General features: G+C 44.5%; 1 protein-coding gene across 1 annotated transcript in view; it reads left to right on the forward strand.

Annotated features, from left to right (window-relative positions):
- The first annotated feature begins 5,952 nt into the window (after positions 1–5,952).
- The window catches only part of dennd10 (DENN domain containing 10), a 46,048-nt gene continuing 26,172 nt past the window's right edge, over positions 5,953–25,828 (forward strand). Inside the window, exons 1-5 of the mRNA XM_039743733.1 lie at positions 5,953–6,033; positions 14,190–14,386; positions 19,453–19,532; positions 21,946–22,094; positions 24,659–24,770. Coding sequence (XP_039599667.1) covers positions 5,985–6,033; positions 14,190–14,386; positions 19,453–19,532; positions 21,946–22,094; positions 24,659–24,770 — 587 coding nt within the window. The 5' untranslated portion in view covers positions 5,953–5,984. The remainder of the gene's footprint in view (positions 6,034–14,189; positions 14,387–19,452; positions 19,533–21,945; positions 22,095–24,658; positions 24,771–25,828) is intronic.

Raw genomic sequence — 25,828 nt, forward strand, 5'->3', positions numbered from 1 at the left:
GACAAAGAAACCGGAAAAAGAAACAGAAGAGAGAGTAGGGGTCAGTACGGATTTTAGAGCCACTGTGAATAGTTATTATGAAGAATTGAACATACAGAGTATCAGGATTAAGTTAAAGTGAGGTTATGAGAAGGCCATGTTAAAGTAATGTGTTTTCAGCAGTGTTTTAAACTGCTCTACTGTATCAGCCTGGTGAATTCCTATCGGCAGGCTATTCCAGATTTTAGGTACATAACAGCAGAAGGCCGCCTGCCCGCCTCACCACTTCTTTTAAGTTTAGCTTTTGGAATTGTAAGGAGACACTCATTTGAGGATCTGAGGTTACGATTTGGAATATAACGTGTCAGACATTCCGATATATAAGATGGGGCAGATTATTTAAGGCTTTATAAACCATAAGCAGAATTTTAAAGTCAATCCTGAATGACACAGGTAACCAGTGTAGTGACATTAAAACTGGAGAGATGTCCTCGGATTTTCTTTTCCTAGTTAGGATTCTAGCAGCTGCATTCTGCACTCGTTGTCACTAATTTATGTCTTTTTTTGGTAGTCCTGAGAGGAGTGCGTTACAGTAATCTAGTCGACTGAAAACAAAAGCGTGAATTAATTTCTCTGCATCTTTCAATGATATAAGAGGTATGCAGCGTGTAAAACAGTTTGCTATGGTGCACGAGTTGTAACCGAAAAGTCGTTTCTTATTGACTGATTACTTCATTGTGCTTTAACCTCAGTTGTAAAGGATTGTTTTAAGGATCCCATGGGATACCCCTCGCAAACCGTTTCACACGCTGCATATGGCGATTCACCTCCGCGAGAAACACGCCTCTATGAACAGCCAACGTAGCTCGGAGGTACATGACATTAACCGGACCTGCACTGCATGTGGCCTCTACGACAGACGAACATAAATGACGCCTGAGTTGGTGGGCGTGGCCCTGCGAGTTGTTGTCGTATCCAATGGTCTTGGAGTTGGTGGGCGTGGCTCCTTCCTGCGTGCGCCATAGGTGTCTCACTTGTCGGCGGCTTAGTGAATCCACGCCCCTTCCGGCGTGCTTTCCATGGTTGTCTTGCCTTAGTGAATTATATATATATAGATATACACACAGTAGACCCCCGCCATGTCGCGGTTCAGGGTTCGCGGACTCAGTCGTTGGCAGATTTTTTTCTTAGAACCTAACTATTAATTGTTAGCAGAAAGCGCAAATATCCCCCGCAATTTTTTATGTCTTTTTTTGTGGCAATACTGTGCTGTAGAGAGAACAGGAAGCAACCGCGGTTTGGGATGGTGAAAGTAGCCAATCCGAGAGCGTTACGCATTTCTCCTGGTTGCTGATTGATTGCTGCTTTGTGACGCGTCTCCAGCGGAGTGTCCTCGTGTTTTCCATTTTGTTCTTCTTAAACGCACAAGATGTCGCCGAATCGCCCTGCACCTTCTAAGGCTTCTGGAACTGAGCCTAAGCACCAGAAGAAGTTTGAAACACTCCAGGAGAAGGTTGGACTACTGGATTTCCCCCGGGAACTTAAAAGTTATGCTGCAGTAGCGCGCCACTATGGCAATAATGAAAGCACCGTACGCTACATAAAGAGCAGCGATCTGGAGTACCGTATCTGTAAGTTTCTGTGATAGTGCCAACCTGGTAACGACCGTAAGGAATAAAAATATCTTCAGGATGGAATCTGCCTTGGCACTGTGGATCACCGACTGCAGGAAGAAGAATATCCCCTTGGACGGTAACATCATCCGTGAGAAAGCATGGAAATTGTACCAGCAGTTTGCTACAGGAGACAATGCGACAACTTCCTATCACAATGTCCCTGAAACCCATAAAGAAAAGCCAGCAGGAAACCCCACCAAAAGAAGACCCTTACAAAGATACGACTCCTCCTGAAGAGCCTGAAGAAGAGTTTTAAATCCTCTGCATCGTACTGCACATCATCATCATCATCCTCCTCCAAATCATTCATCATTGGTGAGTACCCGTACATTTGACTGTATTTTAATTAAATGGAATTATTATGTATTTACTCTACTTATAACAAAGAGAACTCGCTGGCATGAATTACAGTACGTATAGCGGTAACATCGGTATTTTACAGTCTAGCACCGCGGGAGTCATAGCAGTACAGTACTGCACAGTATACGGGTTTACCTTTACATTCTGTTTTTAGGTCATGTATTAAGGTATTAAGCTGAGTTTGCAACAAAATTAAAGTGCTTTGGGGGCAGGCATACTGTATTTAGGGTTGAAACTATAAAAATAGGCATTTTTGAACCACATCTAAAAGTCGCGGTTTTTCACAATTCACACCCCGCGAATTTTGGGGGTGTACTGTATAGGCTCTATTGTAGGCACGGAGCTGGACAGTTTGACATCCGTGGCGGAGCGACGGGCGCTGAGCAGACAGACTCCTGTCAATCATGGAGAATCCACTGAACAGGATCATCTCCAGACAGAGGAGCAGCTTCAGCGACAGACTGAGGAGACCCCACACTATGTGACTCGGGGGGGTAAACGTTAACATTATGCAAAGTTATTGTCTGTTATACCTTCATTGTTATCACTCTTTAATTTAATATTGTTCTTTATCAGTATACTGCTGCTGGAGTTTGTGAATTTCCCCTTGGGATTAATAAAGTATCATCTATCTATCTATCTGAAAGTTAGGTGATAACCGTGCAGCGCTCTGCCGTTAGTCTCTTTGAAGCCGAGCTCAAATGAAGATGGACGCTCCACCCTTGCTGTACGCCGCACCACAGGGAGGTTTCTGTGGGCAGAGGGGGTGAAACCTGCGTCATGCCATTCACCAGAGGATGTCGGCTCGGTATGGAAGTGAAAACAGCAAGTCAATGGAAACTTTATGAAGAGGAGAAAGAGCAAGTGTCACCACCGCAGCTCGCTCTGGTCGAGCATTGACATCGCGCACACAAGCCCACATCGACATGGCGGATGCCTTCATTGGAGAAGACCGACAGATATCGTTGCCCACTGTGGCTGCACATTTGGATGTCAGCTATGGATCTGCACACCCTGTGGTGTGTGATAACTTGGGGTACCATAAACGTTTCACAAGATGGATACCCAAACGGCTTACTGATCTGCGTCAAGCCAACATCCTTCAGTGAATTTCGGCAGGTTTCACCCCCTCTACCCAAAGAAATCTGACAGTGGCGCGTTGTTCACCAGTGGTGCCATCCTGCAGCTGAGTGAGTGTCCGTGATCCTTTGATCCTGCAGCGTGTGCGTCCACACTACTCGGAAGCCATCATACACGGGTTGTACTGTGTCAGCTTCTGCCCACTCTGGTAACCACTGTGAAATAAAGAGCCTCGACACAAAACAAAGGTTTGGGGGACCCACCCGTGTACTTGACCTTGGCTGCAAAATAAGGCAAAGTGTTCAGCACGACAACGTACAGTTCAACACAGGAGGGGAGTGGGGCTTTTATAGGGAGGTTTGCAGAAGTGACGTCGTCCTCGGGGGCCGGGACAGGAAGTGACGTCGTCGTATTCAGGTAAGATTCCCTGTGTCTTACTGCGGAGCTCAACGCCTTACAGTGGCTGCAGCCAGATGCTCTTGTCTGTGGGGCCAAAATAAAAGTGTTGAATGCAGCCCGCCACCCCCTTTCGGTCCCATGCACACGTGTGTGACGCCGCGTTGTTCTCGAGCTCACTTTGGAGCCCATGACGTCACTGGCGGCCTGTGGTCGGTTGACCGCGCATAGCGAGAGAAAGTGAAAGAGAAAATGCGAGCAGCGGCGCCTTAGCTCAGACCGCAGCTGCTTTGTGAATTCACTTTACTGGCACCTTTTATTGCTTTGTTTCCGTAGCGGCCCAATTTAGTTTTGAGAGAAGGGCGTCGCTGCCATGTCGAGAACTTGGGGGTCGTTTAGCACTTTTTGTGCAGCGCTTTGTTTCTGCAGGATGGTCTGCGGTGTTACTTGCATTTCACAGCCACTCTGACATTAACAAAGCAAAACAAAAGACAGAAAAGTAAATGGAAGACACCAGTGAACAAACAGCGAAGGGCCTGCAGGGAACAAAAAGGAAAAATCAAAAGGAGATGGGAGGCGGACAAATACGAGTCTGCGCTATTATTTAACATGCCAGTCAACATCCATGTTCTTATCAAGAGCAGGGGTGCGGGTAAGCTGGCACCTGTCTCAGCTGTCACTAAGTGCGAAGGCAGGAACAGCAGCCGGATGCCATCCCATTGGAGGGGGAACACAGTCAGGTGACCGTCAGGGACTGTGGGAGGAAACCCCTGCAGAAATGTGGGGAACGTGCAGACCCCAACACAGACAGCACCTGCAACTTGACACCGCTGTGCCACCTGCTTGGTAATGCTGTGACAGCACCGACCTGGGGAGGATGCCTAAAGAATTGTTGTGGCACAAAATTAGACAAAAAAGAATTATTACATTTTTAAAGAACTTCTGTAAAAAGCCACGTTTATCCCTTTGGGACAAATAAAGTTCTGTCTATCTGTTATATGGTGCCTTGTCTGTCTATCATATAGCGCCTTTCCTACTTTTCAGTCTGTCTGTTATCTAAGTGACGCATCACCACAGTCGCGAAAGCATTTTTTTCATTAGCTTTCGAGTTTTTCGTTTTAGTGAACTTTCGTTTTCATGTCGCCTTTTTCCGTTTCAGTTCAGTGCGCTCACCCCGTATCGCCAGCAGAGGGCGGCAAAGCTCTTCAAAGCTGCAACCGGTGACGTCCGTCGCTTTTCATTGCGCTGACATTTTTGTAGTCGAGAGGGCGCTGCGATGTCCAACTCCCGGAGAGGGATTTCTGTTTTTAGTGCTTGGCACTGTGTAATAGATCAATAGATATGCAAGATACTATATAAAAGATAGACAAATAGGTAGATATGAAAGGCACTATATAATAGATAGACAGATAGATGTGAAATGCGCTATATGATAGATAGATATCTAAGGCACAATATAATAGATCGACAGATAGATATGAAAGGCACTATATAATAGATTAAAAGGCACTATATAATAGATATATATGAAAGGCACTATATAATGAACAAATATATACATTTAAGTTCATTGAACACATGCACTGTATTAAGAAATTTAATGCAGGAAATTAAATCATAAAGAAGTTGTAATTTTCTTCCAGCTGGTGGCAGCAATGAATCCGTATAAATCATCCCAGTCTTCGCATAACGCTAGTCGGAAAAAAGTTGCATTTATTTTTTCAGACAGTCAGTCATTGTCCAACCCGCTATATCCTAACATAGGGTCACGGGGGTCTGCTGGAGCCAATCCCAGCCAACACAGGGCGCAAGGCAGGAACAAACCCCTAAAGACAATTTAGGATAGCCAATGCACCTAACCTGCATGTCTTTGGACTGTTGGAGGAAACCCAAGCAGACATGGGGAGAACATGCAAACTCCACGCAGGGAGGAGCATTTTTTTCCACCATTGTCAAAATCGTTTGGTGTTTTTTTTATTCTATTTGAAGGATGCTGAATCCAAACCTGGCAAGAGAATTGTTCTAACACATCCAGTTTTTAAGAAAGGAAGACTTAAAATGAAAAAAACAACACTTTTAAATTAATTATTTATACTGGAGGAAACTTTAAACTACAGATATAACTGTTTTCAGTGTCATTATTACTTGGTGGCTTTGTCCCGGTCTAATTCTCAGAAGGCGTTTCTAAGTGTCTGCTCACATCAACTCACTTCACTTACCACTATAACGCTCTCCATTTGAGCGATGCTCCGTCACCCCACGTTTATATGAGACCGCTGCCATGTCCCTGAGGAAATCAATCCAAACCTGGCAAAGCAGCTCCCTAGCAAGTAGCGCGGTGCTTCTGGATGCCTCTTGCATGTGCAGCCTCCCGTCCCCTCACCTAAGATGGCGGCGGGTAAAGCGCAGATCTAGTTTTGTAGATGTCGATGGTGTTCCGCGGCGGCGCGCCTGTGTAAAACCCGCCTGGCATTAAGTGGGCGGGGCCGCAACATGGCTGCGGAGACTGAGGTTCAGCTGATGATGAGCGTCGGGCTGATCGGTGAGAAGACGAGCAGGAAGTCCTCCGTCGTTACTTTCATTTTGTTGTTGTTCTTACTCGTTTTGTGAGGGTTCGAGCAACTTGAGCTCTGAGCTGTCGGACTGGCCTTTCGTACGCGGCTCCTTCCCGCCAAGTAAACCTTCTTTCAGGCTGACCGGTGGCCTCCGTTTGAGGGTGCGACTTGCAACAGGGGGAAGTAATGGGGGATTGAAGGTTTCAGTGATGGAAACTCATTTTGTATGTTTCATAACGGACAATTAAACGAGTGCGGTGAGGACGTTGGCCGTGTGGGTGGAGAGATGGCCCTTTGACCGGGAAGTGCCGCAAAGACCGGAGAGTCTCAAGTTCAGCCCCGCAGGCGTCCCGCCGTTAGTTGCCGGTTTAATCTTTTGAAGTCCTTGTTTAATTAGGTGGTCTTTTTCTGTCTGATTCTACATTTTGAAAAGTGCTGGTCCAGTAGTTGTGGTGTTACTGGACCAGCAGTAGTGTCAGGTTTTATAAGACGTTTAGAAAAGTTTCTATCACTGGGAAAGTTTAAAGTTCTTAACTCTCTTTTTTATTTTGGTCTTAATTAACCTTTTTGTGGTGTTTGCTCTTTTATCGTATTTCGGTTTTTAATCACAAATTGCTGTCTTTTTTTACTCCTCTATTTTTTCTCAAAGTGTGGCATGGTGGCACAGTGATTAGTGCTGCTGTTGCTCAGATCCAGTGTGGCATTCATGTGGAGTCTGCTTGTTCTCCTCATAACTGTGTGGGTTTTCTCCCGGGTGCTCCATTTTTCATTCCATGTCACCAAAGACAGTCAGATTTGGTCACCTGGTCACTCTAATTGAACCTTTTATGATCACGTGTGCGTAAAGAGGCCCAGCCAGTGCTTAATTTGTCAGATCTGATACCTCTGAATTTGAGTCTTCTGTTCTCCAGCAACTCTGAAATATTAAAAAAAAGTTTAAAATAAAAAAAATTGTAGCAATGAACTTTGTCACCAGGAAGTAAGCTGCCTTTTTACAGGAGCTCTTTAAATAAATAAATAGATGGATGGATAGACAAACACTTTTGCCTGAACACACACAGCAGAAAATTTAAAAAGAAAGGAAATTCCTGTCTTGGCAGTCCCAGTCCCAGTGAGGTGCTTTACTGGCGTATTGCTGTTGGTATGAAGGAGCCCAAGTCGTGTTTCTTGACACACTTCTACTGAATGATTGAAAGTCCTCAGTGTTGGTGTGTCATCGAGAGGATGTGCAGTATTGTTCATAATGGCACTCAGTTTTGTCTTCATGATCTCCTCCATTACTAACTCCAGGGGATCAAAAATTGTGTCCCATACCTAAGATTGCCATTTTAATTAGTTTATTTGGTGGGCTTCCCTTGAAGTGATGTTAGTGGACCAGCACACCATTTTCTTCTTCTTTCCTCCTGTTAGTGGTCACCACAGCAGATCATCTGTTTCCATATCATCTAGTCCTTGTCATCTTGCTCTGTCACACCCACCACCTGCATGTCTTCTCTCAGCACATCCATAGACCTTCTTTTAGTGCTTCCTCTCCTCTTACCTGGCAGCTCCATCCTTAACATCCTTCTCCCAATATACCCCTCATCCCTCTAAACCAACACAGTCTCGCCTCTCTGACTTTGTCTCCAAACCGTCCCACCTGAGCTGACCCTCTAATGTCCTCATTTCTAATCCTGTCCATCCTCGTCACACCCATCTTGAACTCTGTCACCTCCAGCTGTGTCTCCTGTGCCACCGTCTCCAGCCCATATAACATAGCTGGTCTATCTACCGTCCTGCTTGCTGTCACTAATCACTCCTGACACTCTTCTCCACCCTGCTTGCTCTCTCTTCTTCACTTCTCTTCCACACTCCCCGTTACTCTGTACTGTTGATCCCAAGTATTTAAACTCCTCCACCTTTGCCATCTCTGCTCACCTCTCATCCTCACCACTCCACTGACCTCCCTCTCATTCACACAAATGTATTCTGTCGTGGTGGTCCTACTGACCTTCATTCCTCTCCTGTCATATCTCCACCTCTCCAGGGTCTCCTCAGCCTGCCCCCTACTCTCACTACAGACCACAATGTCACCCGTAAACATCACCACAGCATCCAAAACTGCACTGGCCATCACAAGAGTTGTAGAAGATGTGAAGCATTGTTCATCATGACTGTCCACTTTGCTTTCATCTCCAGGGGGTCCAGAGCACATCCTGTAACTGATCCTGCTGTTTTAATTGTCTTGTTAATTTGGTGGTCCTCTCTTGAAGTGAGGTCCCCAGCCCAGCACACCCCACCGGCCATCACAGAGCTGTAGAAGATGTGAAGGATGTCACTTCCCAAATGAAAGGAGCACAGTCTCCTAAGAGAAAGGCGCCTGCTCTGCCCTTTCTTACATAATCCCACCGTGTTATGAGGCCAGTCCACTCTGTCATTGTTGTGGACCCCTAAGTACTTGTGAGATTTAGCACCTCCACACCGACTCCCTGAATTGTGACCGGACACAGAGGCTCTTTGTTGTGGTGAAAGTCAATCAGCAGTTCTTTGTTTTTGTGGGTGTTAAGTTGAAGGCAATTCTCAAAGTTCTCCCCCCTGACTCCTCTCCTTTATCTCAATAGCCCCCCATAAGTGCACAATCATCTGAGACTTTTTGTAAGTGGCCTGACCTGCTGTTCTGTTTCTAGTCAGAGGTGTACAGAGTGAAGCACAACGGCCTGTTCTTGTGGTGCTCACACACGGCCATCTTAACAGCAGTGTAGGCCCCCACCCGGGCCAAGCAGTGCACTGGGACCACTCTGCAAGTCACGACAGCCATAGATTAGCGGGGGTCCCCCAGGTAACTGCGCAGCGTGCCCAGTGTGTTAAGACGGCCCTGTGTTTACACAGTCCTCGAGTGTCCCAAGCTGCGGTCTGGGTGACAGAAAGTCCTTGTCATTGAGGAGACTCCCTTTGATGATTTCTGTGTGTGGACACTCGTTCATTTCACCGGGTTGGCCCCTTGCCGTCACGGACCCCTGGGAACACACCCAGATCCGCCCCTGAGAGTTTGTTACCACAGGCTTTATTAAACTGGAGCCCAGTTTATGTTACACAGGCTGATGGGAAACACTGACTGACCTAAACTGTCACGTGTTGACGTGGTTGAGGTGCATCAGGTGTAGGTGTGGGGTCTGAAAGAATAAAGGAGCAGGAGTGAGGCACTGGAAGACAGTGAAAGGCCCAATAGGAGTGAGCAGGTCCGAGTGTGGACAGCAGAGCACTCTGGGATTGAAGATAACCAAGTAGACTAATTCATGTGTGCGAGGACAGGACTGGCTCCGTCTCTTTGAAAGGCCAGTGACTTGCGTTAACCTTTAGAGGACTCCGCTCGGGCACCCCATCCCACTTGCAGACAAGCCCCTAGGAGCCCCCACACGTCATAGTGGACTGCCATGCCAATGTGACCTGGACAAGCTTCAGCTTCCTGCCAACCTGACTTGCATGACGTGAGTTTGAGAGAATACAAGGCATACGTCAAATTTTGCAAAAATATTTAGAGGCAAAACACCGGGTTCACCTCTCTTTTCATGTTTTATCGTTCTACAATGTTGAATCAATGGATTTATTTATTGCATTTATTACATTTATTAAAATCAAGTAACATTCCATACAAGCAAGTCAAGTTTTACAGATCTAGTTTTGAAACAAATCGACGCTCTCAAAACAATGGATTTAATTTGTCGTATTGGACACTCATCAACAGACAAAGACGCTGTGATGTCCATGTGACAACTGACCTAAATCAACACAAAATAATTGACGACGTTAGCGTCACGTGGGTGTTTAGTAGTTGTCAGCCATGACAGCCTTGTGTGCTCGGGCAACCCACCAACCCGTTAGTGCTGCCATCTTCTCCACTCTTAAGCTCTGTCTGGTGACGTCGTGATCCTGAGTGACCAGCTTTGGTCAAGTCCGGCCACCAGCCTCCACTGGACTGACATCTGGACTCGGCCACGCCAGGGGGTCAGATTTACAAAGCTGGCATACATACAAACAGGGGCCTCAGTTGTGCGTATGGAACGTTTCTTGCAAACATAATTTTAATTTAATTTAATTCAGATAACATTTAATTATTCAGAGAGCTGTAATATCACGACTGTAATGGATTCTGTGTCCTGTCAGAGGAAGAGAAAGCCCCAAAGTACAAACAAAGCATTTAATGTGCTACTTTAGTTACGATGGGATTTGAGAAACTAGTAAATGAAACGATTGTAAGATGACGTTTATGATGCTCTAATGACACAATAAACTACGTGATTAAAGTGAAATTTAGAGATTAAAGTTGACGCTTCATGCTGCTTTTCCCACTGTGTGCCTATTTTTTTTCTCTGTACCCTAATAAGCTTTCAGATGAGACTCGGACTCTGGGCTACGACTCGCCTCTTCACGCCGACTTTGATATGTGACTACTTTTTTATTTCAGGCACCGTGCGACTCTGTGAACTTGAGCTTTCGAGTTTCTCCGACACGCTTTGTCACTCCATCAACTTGCTTTTGTTGTTTATGTCACTGTTTACGTTTTCCTTTGCCTCCACTTGGTATTCGCTGAAATTCTTCTATTTTCCCCCGTGCTTTTGCCATTGTCTTTTCACAGAAGGCTGAGCTTAAGGGCTATTTTTATTGATTTACATATTCAAGGAGGCGTAATTCTGGCAGAAGTTGGGGTGGGACAGCAGGCGCGTGCACGAGCGTTACTCTTCACGCTGACTGGGATTTACGGAGCGAAAGAACATAGAAGTTGGCGTACGCACAGATTTATGCATCTGGATTTTTTTGTATGTAAGCACATTTCCAATTTTGTCCGTACGCCATGTTATAGTGTGAGTTCTATGCACGGCGTTATACATGAATCCCCTGTCTTTGTCCTGGTGGACTTCCGTATTTGATGGCCAACTTGAAGTTGGAGCTTCTTCCTGGTGCAGCAGCCATTCAGGCCATGGCAATGAAGCACTGAGGTCTACATGGTGAATGTTGATACTTTGGTACTGGATGCCCCCAGCTCGTCTGCCAGTTCCTTTGAAGTTGTCTTAAGGTCAAGTGTTGGACTGGCATTCAAATTCTGAGTTTGGTGATTTTACTAGCATTCAACAACAGCAAAATCAACATTTATTTCTAGAGCACATTTTCATACAAATGCTGTAGCTCAAAGTGCTTTACATGATGAAGAAAGAAAAATGTATAAAAAAGTAGGCAATACTAAATAACAAAGAATAAAGTAAGGTCCAATGGCTGAGAGGACAGAAGAAACAACAACAACAAAAAAAAAAAAACTACAGAGGGCTGAAAAAATAAAACAAAATCTGCAGGGGTTCCGAGACCACCTGGCCCCCCTAAAATAAATGATCTCAATCAGTCCTCCTGGTTTTCAGTCTTCATGTGGAAGAATTAGATGATGCTGGTCATGTGGACCTCTGGCCTTCAGTCCATCAATGTAAAGACATCACAGATCACACCACAGAAAACCAGAAAGAGAACAGCAGAGAAAATAGGGGTTAGTACAGATTGTGGAGCCATGGAAAAAATTAAAATTAAATGAATATACAGAATATCAGGGTTACACTAAAATGAAGCTATGCGAGAAAGCCATGTTCAAGTAATGGGTGTTTAGCAGTTTTTTAAAGAGCTCCACCGTATCAGCCTGGTGAATTTCTATCAGTAAACTCGTATTCCATATTTTAGGTGCACAACAGCAGAAGGTCGCCTGCCCGCCTCGCCACTTCTTTTAAGTTTGGCTGTTAGAATTCTAAGCAGACCCTCATTTGAAGATCTAAGGTTACGATTTGGAGTTTAAGGTGAGAGGCATTCAGAGATATAGGATGGAGCAGATGATTGAAGGCTTTGTGAACCATCGGCAGTGTTTATAATACAAGTCAATTCTAAATGGCACCGGTAACCAGTGTAGTGACGCTCAGACTGGGGTGATGTGCTCGGATTTTCTTTTCCTAGTTAAGATTGTAGCAGCTCCATTCTGCACTCGTTGCAAGTGATTTATGTCTTTTTTTGGGTGGTCCTGAGAGGAGTGCATTACAGTAATCTAGTCGACTGAAAACAAACGCGTGAACTCATTTCTCAGCATCTTGCAATGTTATAAGAGGTCTAACTTTTGTGAACAAAGTGGAAAAATGCCGTCCTAGTGATCTAATTAATATGTGATTTAAAATTCAGGTCCGAGTCAATAGTTAGCCCTCAATTCTTTACCTCTGTCATGGATCCTAATGGATCAAGTTTATTTTTAATACCCTCCCTCATTATATCCGTTTTTGCCAATCACTAAAATTTCTGTTTTCTCCTTATTTATTTTGAGAAAATTCCTACTCATCCACTCAAACACAAGTAAGACATTGTGGTCAGTGAACCAAGAGAGTCAGGGTCATCAGGCGCTATTGATAAATACAGGTGTGTGTCGTCAGCAGGGCTGTGGTGGATGATGTTATGCCCCGAGATGATCTGACCTCATGGTAGCATGGACATTGAAAAGAGCAGCGGACCCAGAAGAGACCCTTGTGGACCACCATATAAAATACCAGGGGTGTTTGAAGTGAAATTACCACAACTAATAACGCATTTTCTACCTGTTAATTAAGGCTCAGTTCAGACCTCCAAAGCAAATAACGGTTAACTCCAAAACCTGCCATCTTACTCCAGCTTTGGTGATGAGCAGTGCCACTGCACCGCACACATTCTGCATCCCTCTTGATAGCCACGAAGTCCTGATTGTGTCAAAGAAATCATTGCCCAGTGAAGCCATGGTCATGTCGAAATCCAAAAATGCTGATTCTGTTCTATTGTACAATTTGGGTTTCTTGGTACTTTTCCAATGCCGTTTTTACCGTGCAATCCTCCTTGAGGTTCAGGTGAACTTTTTGCAACAAAGTTTGCTCATCCCTAGGAGTTCATTTGAGCCTTCTTTCTAAACAACGCAGTGTTTGTGTGGTCCCTCGCTATTTGTATTTTTGTGCGGTTGTTTGGTCAGAAGTCTTCAGTTGTTTCAAAATAGTTCCTAAGGAGCTCCACCATTTGTGTATTTCTTTTTTTTGAGTTCTTGGCTGAGTTGCTTCAATTTTTTCAGAGGCAGCAAGGCACTGGCAGTAAGTGTGGACCCTCAAATACAGATACTGGTACATTCTTAGTGAACTCAATTAAGACAGTCAGAGACTTCTGTGACATTTATTGCAAATATCATCATGTTATATAAAAAAGGGTGACAGGGCAGATGAGAGCAACTACAGGCCAGTAAGCTTAACGGGCATCACAGGAAAATTAATGGAAGGAATTATTAAGGATAAGATTGAGCAACACATGGCAAGAACAGGAGTTATTAGGAACAGACAGCCTGGGGTCAGAAGAGGGAGGTCGTGTTTTACTAACAGGCTGGAATTCTATGAGGAGGAAACAAAAGGATACGACCAGAGAGGAGCAGATGAGATTATTTATCTGGACTTTCAGAAGGCATTTGATGAGGTGCCACATGAGAGGGTGGGCATCAAACTAAAAGAAGTGGCAGTTCAGGGTGTGGTGGGTGCAGAATTGGCTCAGAGACAGGAAGCAGAGGGTGATGGTGTGAGGAACTGGCTGATGTTAAGAGTGGTGACCAGCAGGGGGCAGTGATAGGGCAGCTGCTATTTTTAATATCTATAAATGATTTAGATAGGAATATAAGGAACACGCTGGTCGAGTTAGCAGATGATACCAAGATAGGTGGATTAGCAGATAATTTGTAATCCGTTATATCATCTCAGAAGGACTTGGACAGCAGACAGGTTTGGGCAGATTTGTGGCAGATAACATTTAATGTCAGTAAATGTAAAGAATTACACACAGGAAGTAAAAATGTGAGGTTTGAATACACAATGGGGGTCAGAAAATCGAGAGTCCACCTTTTGAGATGGATTTAGGAATCATAGTGGACTCTAAGCTATCAACCTCCAGACAGTGTTGAGAAGCCATTAAGAAGGCTAACAGACTGTTAGGGTTATATAGCGCCTTGATGTGTGGAGTACAAGTCACAGGAGATTCTGCTCAGGCTTTATAACGGTGCGTTATGTGATGATCTTCATGTCCTCGTGCACCGTTCATGTCACATCATGGCTCCAGTCTCACGCTGATCTCTTTTCTGCCTTAGAGAAAGACACCAATGGCGACTCCCTGTGGGTCTGGTGCTACCCCTCCGTAAGTGCCGAGCTGCGAGAGCTGCTGCTACGCAAGTGCTGCCTGACTGACAAGAAGGGGGCGCTGCACACCTTTGTGTTCGGCCAGTTCCGAAGGCTCTGGTACTACATCACTACGGCCGAGGCGCAGGACCAGGCCACTTTGAAAAAGGTGAGCGATGCCAGGGAGATGGTGGGTGTGCGTGTTAGTGTCCCCCTAGGTAGCATTGGTTTCTGATGGAGAGGTGGGTTGGGGGTTTCACCTCTTAGAGATGTGGGGTCAATAAATAATTGAACAACACTGGTAATAAATACCTAAATAATGCAAAGTATGTCGTTACAAAAGGCTTACATACAAATAACATTTATAAAAGGCTCACTCACAAAAATGGCATAAACCGTTTCAGTTTAATCCCGGTATCTTAATTATTCCAGTAAGTAGGACATTCTGAGCACTGTGGCTTAGTCTGCATTATCATTTCAATTATCGAGCAGTCGAGTTCAGTTCTATTGTGTCTGCTCTTTCTTTGCATGACCTCTTGGAACGGGTTGACAATAAAACAATACCAAGAAAAAGACCAACACAGCATGCCAGATACACTAAAGAGCCAAAGCATGATAACCTGCCTGGTACGCTGTTGGTCCTTCATGTGCCAGTCCACGTAGGCATGGACTCTACAAGACCACTGAAAGTGTCCTGTGGTGCCTGGCACCACGACATTAGCAGCAGATCTTCTGAGCTCCTGTAACTTGTGTGGTGACTTGGCTTCATTTCAGACTTGTTGTTCCAACACATCTCACAGATCTTTGAGTGGATCAACATCTGGGGAACTAGGAGGCCAGGGGGACACCTTGAACTCTTTTTTTAATTTTTTTATTTCGGTACTTGTGTACTTCTTTTTATTTTTTTTTATTTTTATTGATTTTATTGTCATCATTCCATACAGATTTTTACAAAAAATAGGATTGAAAACAAAAAACCCAACCCCCACCCCTGAGAAAGAGAGCATGGCCAACAGAGTAAAACTTAAAGCTGGTCAAAATACATAAATACTGTTGATAGATACCTTATTAATCCCAAGGGGAAATTCACAAACTCCAGCAGCAGCAAACTAATAAAGAACAATATTAAATTAAAGAGTGATAACAATGCAGGTATAACAATAACTTTGTATAATATTAACGTTTACCCCCCCGGGTGAATTTGAAGAGTCACATAGTGTGGGGTCTCCTCAGTCTGTCAGTGGAGCAGGACAGTGACAGCAGTCTGTCTGTCGCTGAAGCTGCTCCTCTGTCTGGAGATGATCCTGTTTAGTGGATTCTCCATGATTGACAGGAGTCTGCTCAGTGCCCGTCGCTCTGCCACGGATGTCAAACTGCCCAGCTCCGTGCCTACAATAGAGCCTGCCTCCCTCACCAGTTTGTCCAGGCGTGAGGCGTCCCTCTTCTTTATGCTGCCTCCTCAGCACACCACCGCGTAGAAGAGGGCGCTCGCCACAACCGTCTGGTAGAACATCTTCAGCATCTTATTACAGATGTTGAAGGACGCCAGCCTTCTAAGGAAGTATAGTCGGCTCTGTCCTCGCTTGCACAGATCATCAGTATTGGCAGTCCAGTCCAATTTATCATCCAGCTGCACTCCCAGATATTTATAGGTCTGCACCCTCTGAACAGTCACCTCTGATGATCACGGGGTCCATGAGGGGCCTGGGCCTCCTAAAATCCACCACTAACCTTACAGTTGTGCTTGAAAGTTTGTGAACCCTTTAGAATTTTCTATATTTCTGTATAAATATGACCTAAAACATCATCAGACTTTCACTCAAGTCCTAAAAGTAGATAAAGAGAAACCAGTTAAACAAATGAGACAAAAATATTATACTTGGTCATTTATTTATTGAGGAAAATGATTGAATATTACATATTTGTGAGTCGCAGAAGTATGTGAACCTCTCCTTTCAGTATCTGCTGTGACCTCCTAAACGTTTCCGGTAACTTCTGATCATTCCTGCACACCGGCTTGGAGGAATTTTCGCCCATTCCTCCGTACAGAACAGCTTCAACTCTGGGATGTTGGTGGGTTTCCTCACATGAACTGCTCTCTTCAGGTCCTTCCACAACATTTCGATTGGATTAAGGTCAGTACTTTGACTTGGCCATTCCAGAACATTCACTTTATTCTTCTTTAACCATTCTTTGGTAGAACGACTTGTGTGCTTAGGGTCGTTGTCTTGCTGCATGACCCACCTTCTCTTGAGTGATTCAGTTCATGGTCAGATGTCCTGACATTTTCCTTTAGAATTCTTTGATATCATTCAGAATTCATTGTTCCATCAATGAAGGCAAGCCGTCCTGGCCCAGATGCAGCAAAACAGGCCCAAACCCTGATACTCCCACCACCATGTTTCACAGATGGGATAAGGTTCTTCTGCTGGAATGCAGTGTTTTCCTTTCTCCAAACATAACGCTTTTCATTTAAACCAAAAAGTTCTATTTTGGTCTCATCCGTCCACAAAACTTTCTTCCAATAGCCTTCTGGTTTGTCCACGTGATCTTCAGCAAACTGCAGACGAGCAGCAATGTTTCTTTTGGAGAGCAGTGGCTTTCTCCTTGCAACCCTGCCATGCACACCATTGTTGTTCAGTGTTCTCCTGATGGTGGACTCATGAACATGAACATTAGCCAATGTGAGAGAGGCCTTGAGTTGGGGTCCTTTGTGACCTCGCCGACTATTACACGTGTGCCTTGCTCTTGGAGTGGTGGAGTCCAAACTCTTTAGAGATGGTTTTGTAACCTTTTCCAGCCTGATCATCAACAACTCTTTTTGTGAGGTCCTCAGAAATCTCCTTTGTTTGTGCCATGATACACTTCCACAGACATGTGTTGTGAAGAGCAGACTTTGATAGATCCTGTTCTTTAAATCACACAGGGTGCCCACTCACACCTGATTGGCATCCCATTGGTTGAAAACACCTGACACCTCACCTTCGAACTAACTGATCATCCGTGAGGTTCACATACTTTAGCCACTCACCAATATGGAGTATTCGGTCATTTTCCTCAATAAATAAATGACTAAGTATAATATTTTTGTCTCACTTGTTTAACTGGTTTCTCTTTATCTACTTTTAGGACTTGAGTGACAATCTGATGATGTTTTAGGTCATATATGAGCAGAAATATGAAAAATTCTAAAGGGTTCACAAACTTTCAAGCACAACTGTACATCTCAAAGTGAGCCTGGAAACGGGTGGACGCAACATTTTTGTTCATACATGAGGCCCCTGGTAGTCCCCAAGTGGACAGCTTAGCATTTTCTTTTGGATTATTGTTGTGCTCACTTATTTAGTACATCATATTCACATAAGTCCAGACCGCCTGCTGCTTTTTCCAGTCTGTCCGGTCGTATCTGATGTACTACGTCCAGCATTGAATATTTTGAAATGGCAGGTGTGATCCTCTTCTCTGCAGTACCCAAACACGCCATAGCTCGCCACGAGAGGTGATAGTTCTTTCAACTTAAAAGGTGATGGAGGCTGGCCAGTTCATTTCCATCATACGTTTTCCTGACTGTAGATCTTTGCCCCTGCCACCCTCGGGCGTGTTGTTCCTCCGATACGGTGTTAGATCGCTTCTTTGATGGTAGTGATTGCAGTGCCACCAGCTGAGTACAGGAATGTTTAATATGTCCCACTTTACGTTCCTCAAAGTCTCTCTTATTCTGAAATGTTGTGCACATAAGGTAGCCTTCGGATCTTTAGTGCCTACCAGGTGTGCACAGCTTGTCTGCTAGGCAATTAAGACAAGCCGAAGCTCAAGTCAGCGATGACAGCAGCATTTTTAAAAATCCATAATAAATGTATATTGTCACACACGTGCGACTAGGAGGCAGGAGTACAGTAAAACCTTGGATTGCGAGTAACTTGGTCTGCGAGTGTTTTGCAAGACAAGCAAACATTTTTAATAAATTTGAACTTGATAAACGAGCGAGGTCTTGCGATACGAGTAGTCCGTATATGCTTCGCCTGCCGAGCGTCACGTGATCACAACTGAGCCGACGGTGGTTCTCTCTTCATGGGATTGTGGGTAATCGTCTCCCATGCTCGGTCTCAGTCGGCGTGTCTCACTCATATAGTCAACATCCGTACGAGTGGACACTGTTTACTATAGCATGGTGACCACTTGTGTGCGTGCATAAAGCATTTTTTTAATTTTGTGTGCAAGCGATATGCAATGTCACATTTCCGCGAAATCCTCAAAAGGAGGCAAAAGCAACTGTCAGTGAGCCAACAGACAGCAGGAATTCCGTTAGTTAGGATGAAAGTCGTCCTGCACAATAACCCTCCTCCTCCTCTTCTCCCTCACTCCAGCCACAATTCTTTTCAAAGTAAAAGTGTCCGCTAATTAGTTTGATGTATTTTTACTTTATATTTTGTATTCGTCATTTTTATATGAATATTTTTGGGTTGTGGAGCAGATCATCTGAGCTTCCATTATTTCTTATGGGGACATTCGCTTTGATATATGAGTGCTTTGGATTACAAGCATGTTACCAGAACGAGTTCTCGCAAACCAAGGCACCACTGTAATTGTAATACCACCACCGACCAGGGGGCGGCAGAGTGTGCGGACTGTCTTTCTCAGTAACTTGCAGACCATTCCTGGGAAATCCCGACAGGTTCCGGCACCCTCGATGATGTCATTTCCAGTCCTGTCGACATCACTTCTGGGTCCGGCCCCAAAGCTGATGTCACTACCGGTTCCAGCCCTAATGATGACGTCACTTCCTGAATGGGCCTTTAAAGCTGCCATCTTTCTTGTCATTGATCAGTTCTGTTTTGGACATAGTCTTGTGAACATCTCTGTTCAACAATTTCAACTTTAGCAGCCAGGATGCATTATAAGGGTGGCTGCCCCTCACCTTTATCATGTCTTCTGGTATTCTTTATCACCTTGTGTGTCAAGGTACTGGTATTCGTAAAGTTCAGTTCTGGATTCTTTTTGGTGGCATAACACTGGACCTCCTATTCAAATACTCTGGGGGTCAGAAGTTATTAGGTTTCCAAATACTTCTGAAGATGTTGTTCATGATAGGCTTAAAATGAAAAGGTGCCAATGATGTTGGCCACATCTTAAGAACATGGCCGTGGAAAGATGAGGGGCTGACAAAGAGTTCTGGTTGCTGATGCTCTTGTCTCATGAAATTGCCTAATTGTTGTTCTCCTCCTCTCTGAACAGGTCACTCATTTTTCCGTCGTCCTTACTGCTAAAGATTTCAATCCTGAGAAGTATGCTGCCTTTGGCCACATCTTGTGCAGGTACCGTCTCTCAGTCTTTCTCTTTTGGGCTACTGCTCATGCTTCTCGTTACTTAATCAATGACGTGTTTTATACAGTACCTTGGGATTGGAACTGCGGATGACATAGATTTGCCAATCTGGGTGGTAGTTTCTGCCAGGCCTTGCCCACAGCCTGAGTTTGTAGCAGTCTGATTGATGAATTCTGATCTTGGTGTCTCCTTCACTCACTTCACCCTGTGTGCGCTTTCATGCCTTTGTCTGTTTGTGCCAATGTTTGTGCCATCAGGCTGCCACTCAAATGTCTTACTTACGCGTGTAAACCTGCATCATTAACAGCTCTTCTTTAAAATGTATCTCTAATCTAAGTTGCATGTGTTTATTATAAATACGTTCTTAGGTAAGGAAGACCGAAGATTTGAGGTCAGGGAGTCAACTCACTTATGTTGGCACTGGGAGAATGTGTAGAGAATGCAGTGAAATGTTCATCAACACGCGACACCATATGTCCATATGAATTTCACTGCACTCTTTTCAAAAAAATGACAACAAGCCTGTTTATTAGGCCTGATGTTGCCTTTGCAGAATGATTTCAGTAGATAGATAGATAGATAGATAGATAGATACTTTATTAATCCCAAGGGGAAATTCACATCCATGTCCAGGGAACGAGTCCACATAAAAGAAAGTGATAGGAGTGATCAGTAAAATCGAGAAAAAGGTAGAAAGATAAAGTCGTACACGGAGCTGCTGGAAAGGCTGCCACTCACGGCGGCGCCTGAGAATGAGAGGATGATTACAATTATTTAAAATAAGTTTGCAACACTTGGCACAGTCCACAAGTGGCCTGGCACTTAAGTCTAAGAGCGGAAGTGTCAACTGATTGAAACAAATTCAGTAGAGTGGAACTGCAGTCTGCAACATCTACGTCATCCCCTGTGACACACTCGCTCACTCAATGAATGGCATCATTCTCGACTTGTCCATTCCAAGGCATTTGTGGTGTGTGCTAATTAACTCTTTCAGGGCTCTTGTCGACTTTTGTCAAAAAGAAGAATGGTAATCAGCTGTAAACTGTGACAAAACCAACTGTTATGTTTTAGTTGGACTCTCGTTGTCTGAAGGAACATTAGATTCTTTGGTCTGACCGAGAGTTCCTGCGCTTTTGTGAGTAGCAAGGCACAAGCAACGGCAAAAATGGGACTAACATCTGGCGAGAGATCAAAGCGAATGCGTAAAACGAAATGCTCCGCAGTCGACATTTTGCATGTTATCACTGAACTGGACTATGACTTGTTGGACTCTGATTTTGATACAAGTGATTGAAAACGAATGTGAACTTCCAGCTTCAGCCGATTGGTCCCCAGCTAATCGTGGTACTGACAATGTTCACCAGGTAGAACTGCCACTTAACAATGATAAGAAGTAGAAACCACATTGCAATGCACTGTGACTGTGGCCACTGCTGCTGCTGCCGCCCTCCCAGCCACACAAAGACAGTGTGAACGATAGGGGGCGCTCTCGCTCCCTTGAACCCCTGTCCACGACTCCAGACACCAGGTAAAAGTCCTCAAGTTGACTTTATTTTGTCGCCACAGTGTACAAAGCACACTCTCCACCACAATACTCATATAAATCACAATAATTATCAATAAACCAATCCTCCAGCTCCCAGACGCGTTGCCACCCTTCCACCCAGCTCAGCTCATTGTCTGTGAGTTCCCATAGTCCTTTTATACTCCCTGACCCGGAGGTGTTTCTGCCCAACAGTCCACAAGTCCTTATTCCTTCCGGGTCAGGGTAAATAGTCCTTTTCTTCAACCCGGAAGTCCGTCGCTCTTCCTATGACGAACCTCCGGGTCACAGGGCACGAAGAAGCCCTCGGTCCTCCCTGCAGCTCCCTCCTGTCGCCCCCACGGCTGGTCTTCTGGGGACCTCCATGCTGCAAGGAGGGCTCCACCTGGCGGCTTGGGGGTATTGGCCAGGATAAATGGCCGGCCATCCTTCACAACAGTCTGGCTGCAAACCAGCTGGACATTCTTGGCAAACTGGCAGCCACAGCATGCAGCAACAGACGTTTTATGTTGATTTCTGTGTGAAACCGTTGCTTTTCAGAAACTGATTTTTGGAAAAAATATTCAGCCCTCAAAGAGTTAAAGGCACTATAACCCCGAAGAAGGTGAATGAGGTCATTTGTGGGTATCTATAGATCGCCTACTCCAAGTTAACTTGTATTTAAAATTAGCAGTCATCATGTTAACGACTTCAGGTAGATAGATGATTGGTTGTTCTGATTTATATTTCAGTCACTTATCTCCCCTCAGGGAATTCTTTACGGTATTTATCACCCTCTGTCATGTCCGCCACTTGCCCCGTATGGAATAGAATTGTTCTCACAGGATATCTTGAATGCCTCTGATTCTTTTGTCTTGCAGGATGTATCTGAGACATGGCAGTCCCGTGAAGATGCTGGAGGGCTACATCACCGTCCTCACCAAGGGCATCTGCCAAAGTGAAGAGAACGGCTCCTTCCTGGTTAAGGACTACGATGTCAGGAAGGCTTATTTAGCAGGTTCAATCAGAGGTAAGTCTGGCTGTTCCCTGGATGTGTGAGGAAAGAAGGAGCCAACTAAAGTCAAACCAGTTATAACAGACTGTCCACTGTGGAAGAGAACATTCGTCTTCCACACCCCCCCCTTTTTTTAGCAAACAAAAATATTTGATCAGGGGAGAGTTGAGTAGGAAAGGGTAGGAGAGGAGGATGGAGTGGAGCGGGCGGAGGAGTGTGGGGTGGCTGTGCTGATCTGAAGCATTTTTTCTTTGTGTAAAAAGTAAGCCTTTGCCATTGAGGCAGTAAAATACTTGGATACAATGTATCTTATCAAGGGAACAATACAGCAAGCTACAAGCAGGAGAACGATTAAAGCAACCGTAAGAGAGATGAAAACTGATTTAAGCCATTGGCCCCAGGACCCAAAAATGGACATAAACCATTTGTCCCAAGGATTAGAAATGCCAGAATTAGTAGCTAGTTCATGTCAAATCAGCTAAAGCACGGGTGATTGATCCATCAGGAGCTGTATTATTATCACCAAACATAGCACAAACGCCTCCTTTCTCAGCCAAGAGCATATCTAAAGCCAAACTGGACCCCACCCAACAGACAGGGTTCAGAAGAGCCCTGACGCTGTCATGTACATTTGATTGTCTGTTTTTCTGAAACTCTTCTCACCGTGACCCTGAAAATAAAGCTGCTTTGTATCCGCACCTGCTGTCGGGTTTGAGTTTTCGTCCACATCACTCAAAAGAGAAAATCTTTGGGGGTGCAGAAAGTTTGACGGCTGGACTGACCAGATGGTCTCAATGATGTCAGCAGCCAGAAGTGTACTTCAAACACACAGAGAAATGGAAAACTCCATTTCCCATTAGCCCTTTGGCTACTTGACATTTTTTTTTTCAATATACTTTTTTATTAATATTTGATTTGAGATTCGAATATTAGAAAATTTGGACAGGAACAGGCCATTCAGCCCAACAAAGCTCGCCAGTCCTGTCCCCTTAATTCTTCCAAAATAACATCAAGTCGAGTTTGATAAGTCCCTAATGTCCTTACTGTCTACCACACTACTTGGCCACTTGAGGCGCTTTTCCACTGCATAGTACGGCACAGCACGGTTCAGTACAGCTCACCTTGGTTCGGCTCAGTTCGGCTCGGTTTGCGTTTCGACTGCAGTTTAGTACCGCTTTAGAGTGGGCGGGATTATTCACGTGTCGTTAGAGTTGCGCCGCCTCTACTGCCGTGACACCGTGGAACTTTTACAACAACACGCAGACAACGACAACACTTTAGCTCGACGACGCGCAAGGGTAAGCATCTAAAAAAAGCACATCGCTAGCTAACTTTTATCACTGTTGCAAAGCATAAAATGAACTTAACTGCCAGTGTAACATTAAAATGCTGATTCTGTAGATTACAGATCTTCCACATTTTGCAAAAAAGTCGCCGCAACAGACCATCTGTTTGGACATTTAACCGTGCTTCAGAGTGGTGGGATGTGATTGTTCCCGGTTTTACAAACACTCAGTGGCTCCAGCGATGGAGAGACGGGACACAAACTTCCGCGTGTGTGTACCTTTAAAGAAAAGAATAGCCAGTGACGCAGTAATGACGATTTTCTCCGGCGAATCAGTGACCAGCAGAGTTTACACGTCACGTTTTGGTAACGAATCGGCGCGCTTGGAACCTCGGCTGAGGTGGTACTAAAAAAAGGACCAGGTACCAGGTACTGTTCCCAGTGGAAAACCCCCCAAAAGTGAGCTGAACTGAACCGTGTCGTGCCGTACTATGCAGTGGAAAAGCGCCATTAGTCCACTTGGTGTCTGTGGTTCTCTGTGTGAAGAGAAACTTCCTCATGTTTTTGTGAAATTTTCCAACGGTGTTCTCGATGAACTCATTTTAAAGTCACCGTCTTTATCCACTGGACTGATTCCGATTCCCTTCATTATTTTAAACACTTCAGTCAGGTCTCCTCTTCTAAATCTCCCTCTATTTGAAAGTTCAGCTCCTTCAGCCTCTCCCTTTGCTGAGCCATCAGCTGCCCACACGACTTTTGCTCTTTGGTTCCCTTTTTCGTGGTTCCTCCTTTTTGCCTTATGATTTTTGTTTCGATTGTCACTCAGATTTTTTTTAAATTGCTCTTGTGGGCTCCTCTAGTGAGTTAGGCTTACCTTTTAATTTGTTATTTTAGTAGTTGGTGTTTAGTTTTATTAAACTGAAATGTTAAGATTTCAGATTATTTCTTCTCTTTAATTAATGTGATGATTAAACACTTAATTGCTTTGCTCTTTGAGTTTTGGCGGTTCACCTGCCTCTTTTTGGGCTTTGTTGTTTTTAGGCCTCTGGCTTTTTGAGAGTTTAGCTCTTATTCCTTTTGTGAGAGTTTTAGACTTTGGCTCACTGGAGCTTCGTAACGCCACCCGTTTTTTGGACCCCACTACTGTTGGCACTTTCTGTCCTCCATTTATCATTTCTTCACTGCCCGATGTTTCTTTCATGTCTTGACTCCTGCCCCTAGCAGGTAAACCAAGCAGTAAGTGCTATAGTGACTGGTGCCAGCGGGCATTACTCACCTACGTCTCTTGTTCCAGATGTCGTCAATCAGTTTGGAATGGAAACTGTCATCCTGTACACTGCTCTGATGCTGAAGAGGAGGATCGTCGTCCACCATCCCAGGCTTGAAGCCCTACTGGAGTTCACACGGTGAGGAGGTTTCGCCACACAGTAGCGTAAGGGTGTTTTGATTTGCTCATCAGATTTAGGCAGTGTGGTCTAGTGGATTGGGTGTGCGACTGTAAACCACTGTGCTTTTGGTTTTATCCCCAGCAGTAATTCTCTATGTAACCCTTGTGAAAACAAGAATGGAAGCAACTCCTCAAAGTGATGGAGCTCCAGTCAGAGACCTACTGTAACCTCCTCTGGCGAGAGCTTAAGGCAAAAATAAGTTGACACAACAGCAGCTGGTTTGATAATTAATGGTGAAACTTGGTTTGTTGTAATCTGAGTGGACGGCAAATTGCGAAAAGGTATTGAGGCCTCTCTCAGACTTCTAAAACGGACCAGGACCTTCCCAAGGCAGCCTGACCCCAAACTGGGGTCAAACTGGCCAATTTTAGCCTCTTCTGGCCTAAAAAGGGGTTTGTCTTCAAAAGTTCAAAATATACTTTGATTCCCAAATTATATAAAGCACATATAAAGGGAGAAGATGGTCGTAAACCTCCGACTTGATATGCACAGGCATACTAAGAATCTTTGTAAATGAGTTTATTTATATAAACAAAAGAACAACAAAAAAATGGCTAAAAGGCGAAAGGGAAAAGGATTTGCCCAAGAAGGCTGTCTATGGCAAACAAGTCAAAATCCGAGAACACAGACAAATCAAAAGTCACAAGGAAAAGCAGACACTGCAGATGTCAATGGCTCCACTCTCGACTCCAGACTTTAGCAGTGACGTCAGGGGTGGTCCTGCTTGTTAGGGGTTACAGGCACAAAAGAACATGGAACCACAACACGTAGATTGTAAGTAATAACTAAACAGAGCAATGTTTACAAAAAATCCATAATTACAATAAAGTTCTGAAAAATAATTACAAATAAGCAAAGAAGGAACTGAAAAGGAAACTAAACATAAGCCACTGATGTGAATCCTGACCACCCTGACCCACTAGTGAAAGCTTGGCCTAAATAAACAGATCGGGTCAGAGACAGACTTGTATGACAAAATCCTAAAATGAACTTGTGATGGTATAACTGCCAATTCG

This window comes from Polypterus senegalus, chromosome 1, assembly GCF_016835505.1.
Source record: "Polypterus senegalus isolate Bchr_013 chromosome 1, ASM1683550v1, whole genome shotgun sequence".
Taxonomy (NCBI): Eukaryota; Metazoa; Chordata; class Cladistia; order Polypteriformes; family Polypteridae; genus Polypterus; species Polypterus senegalus.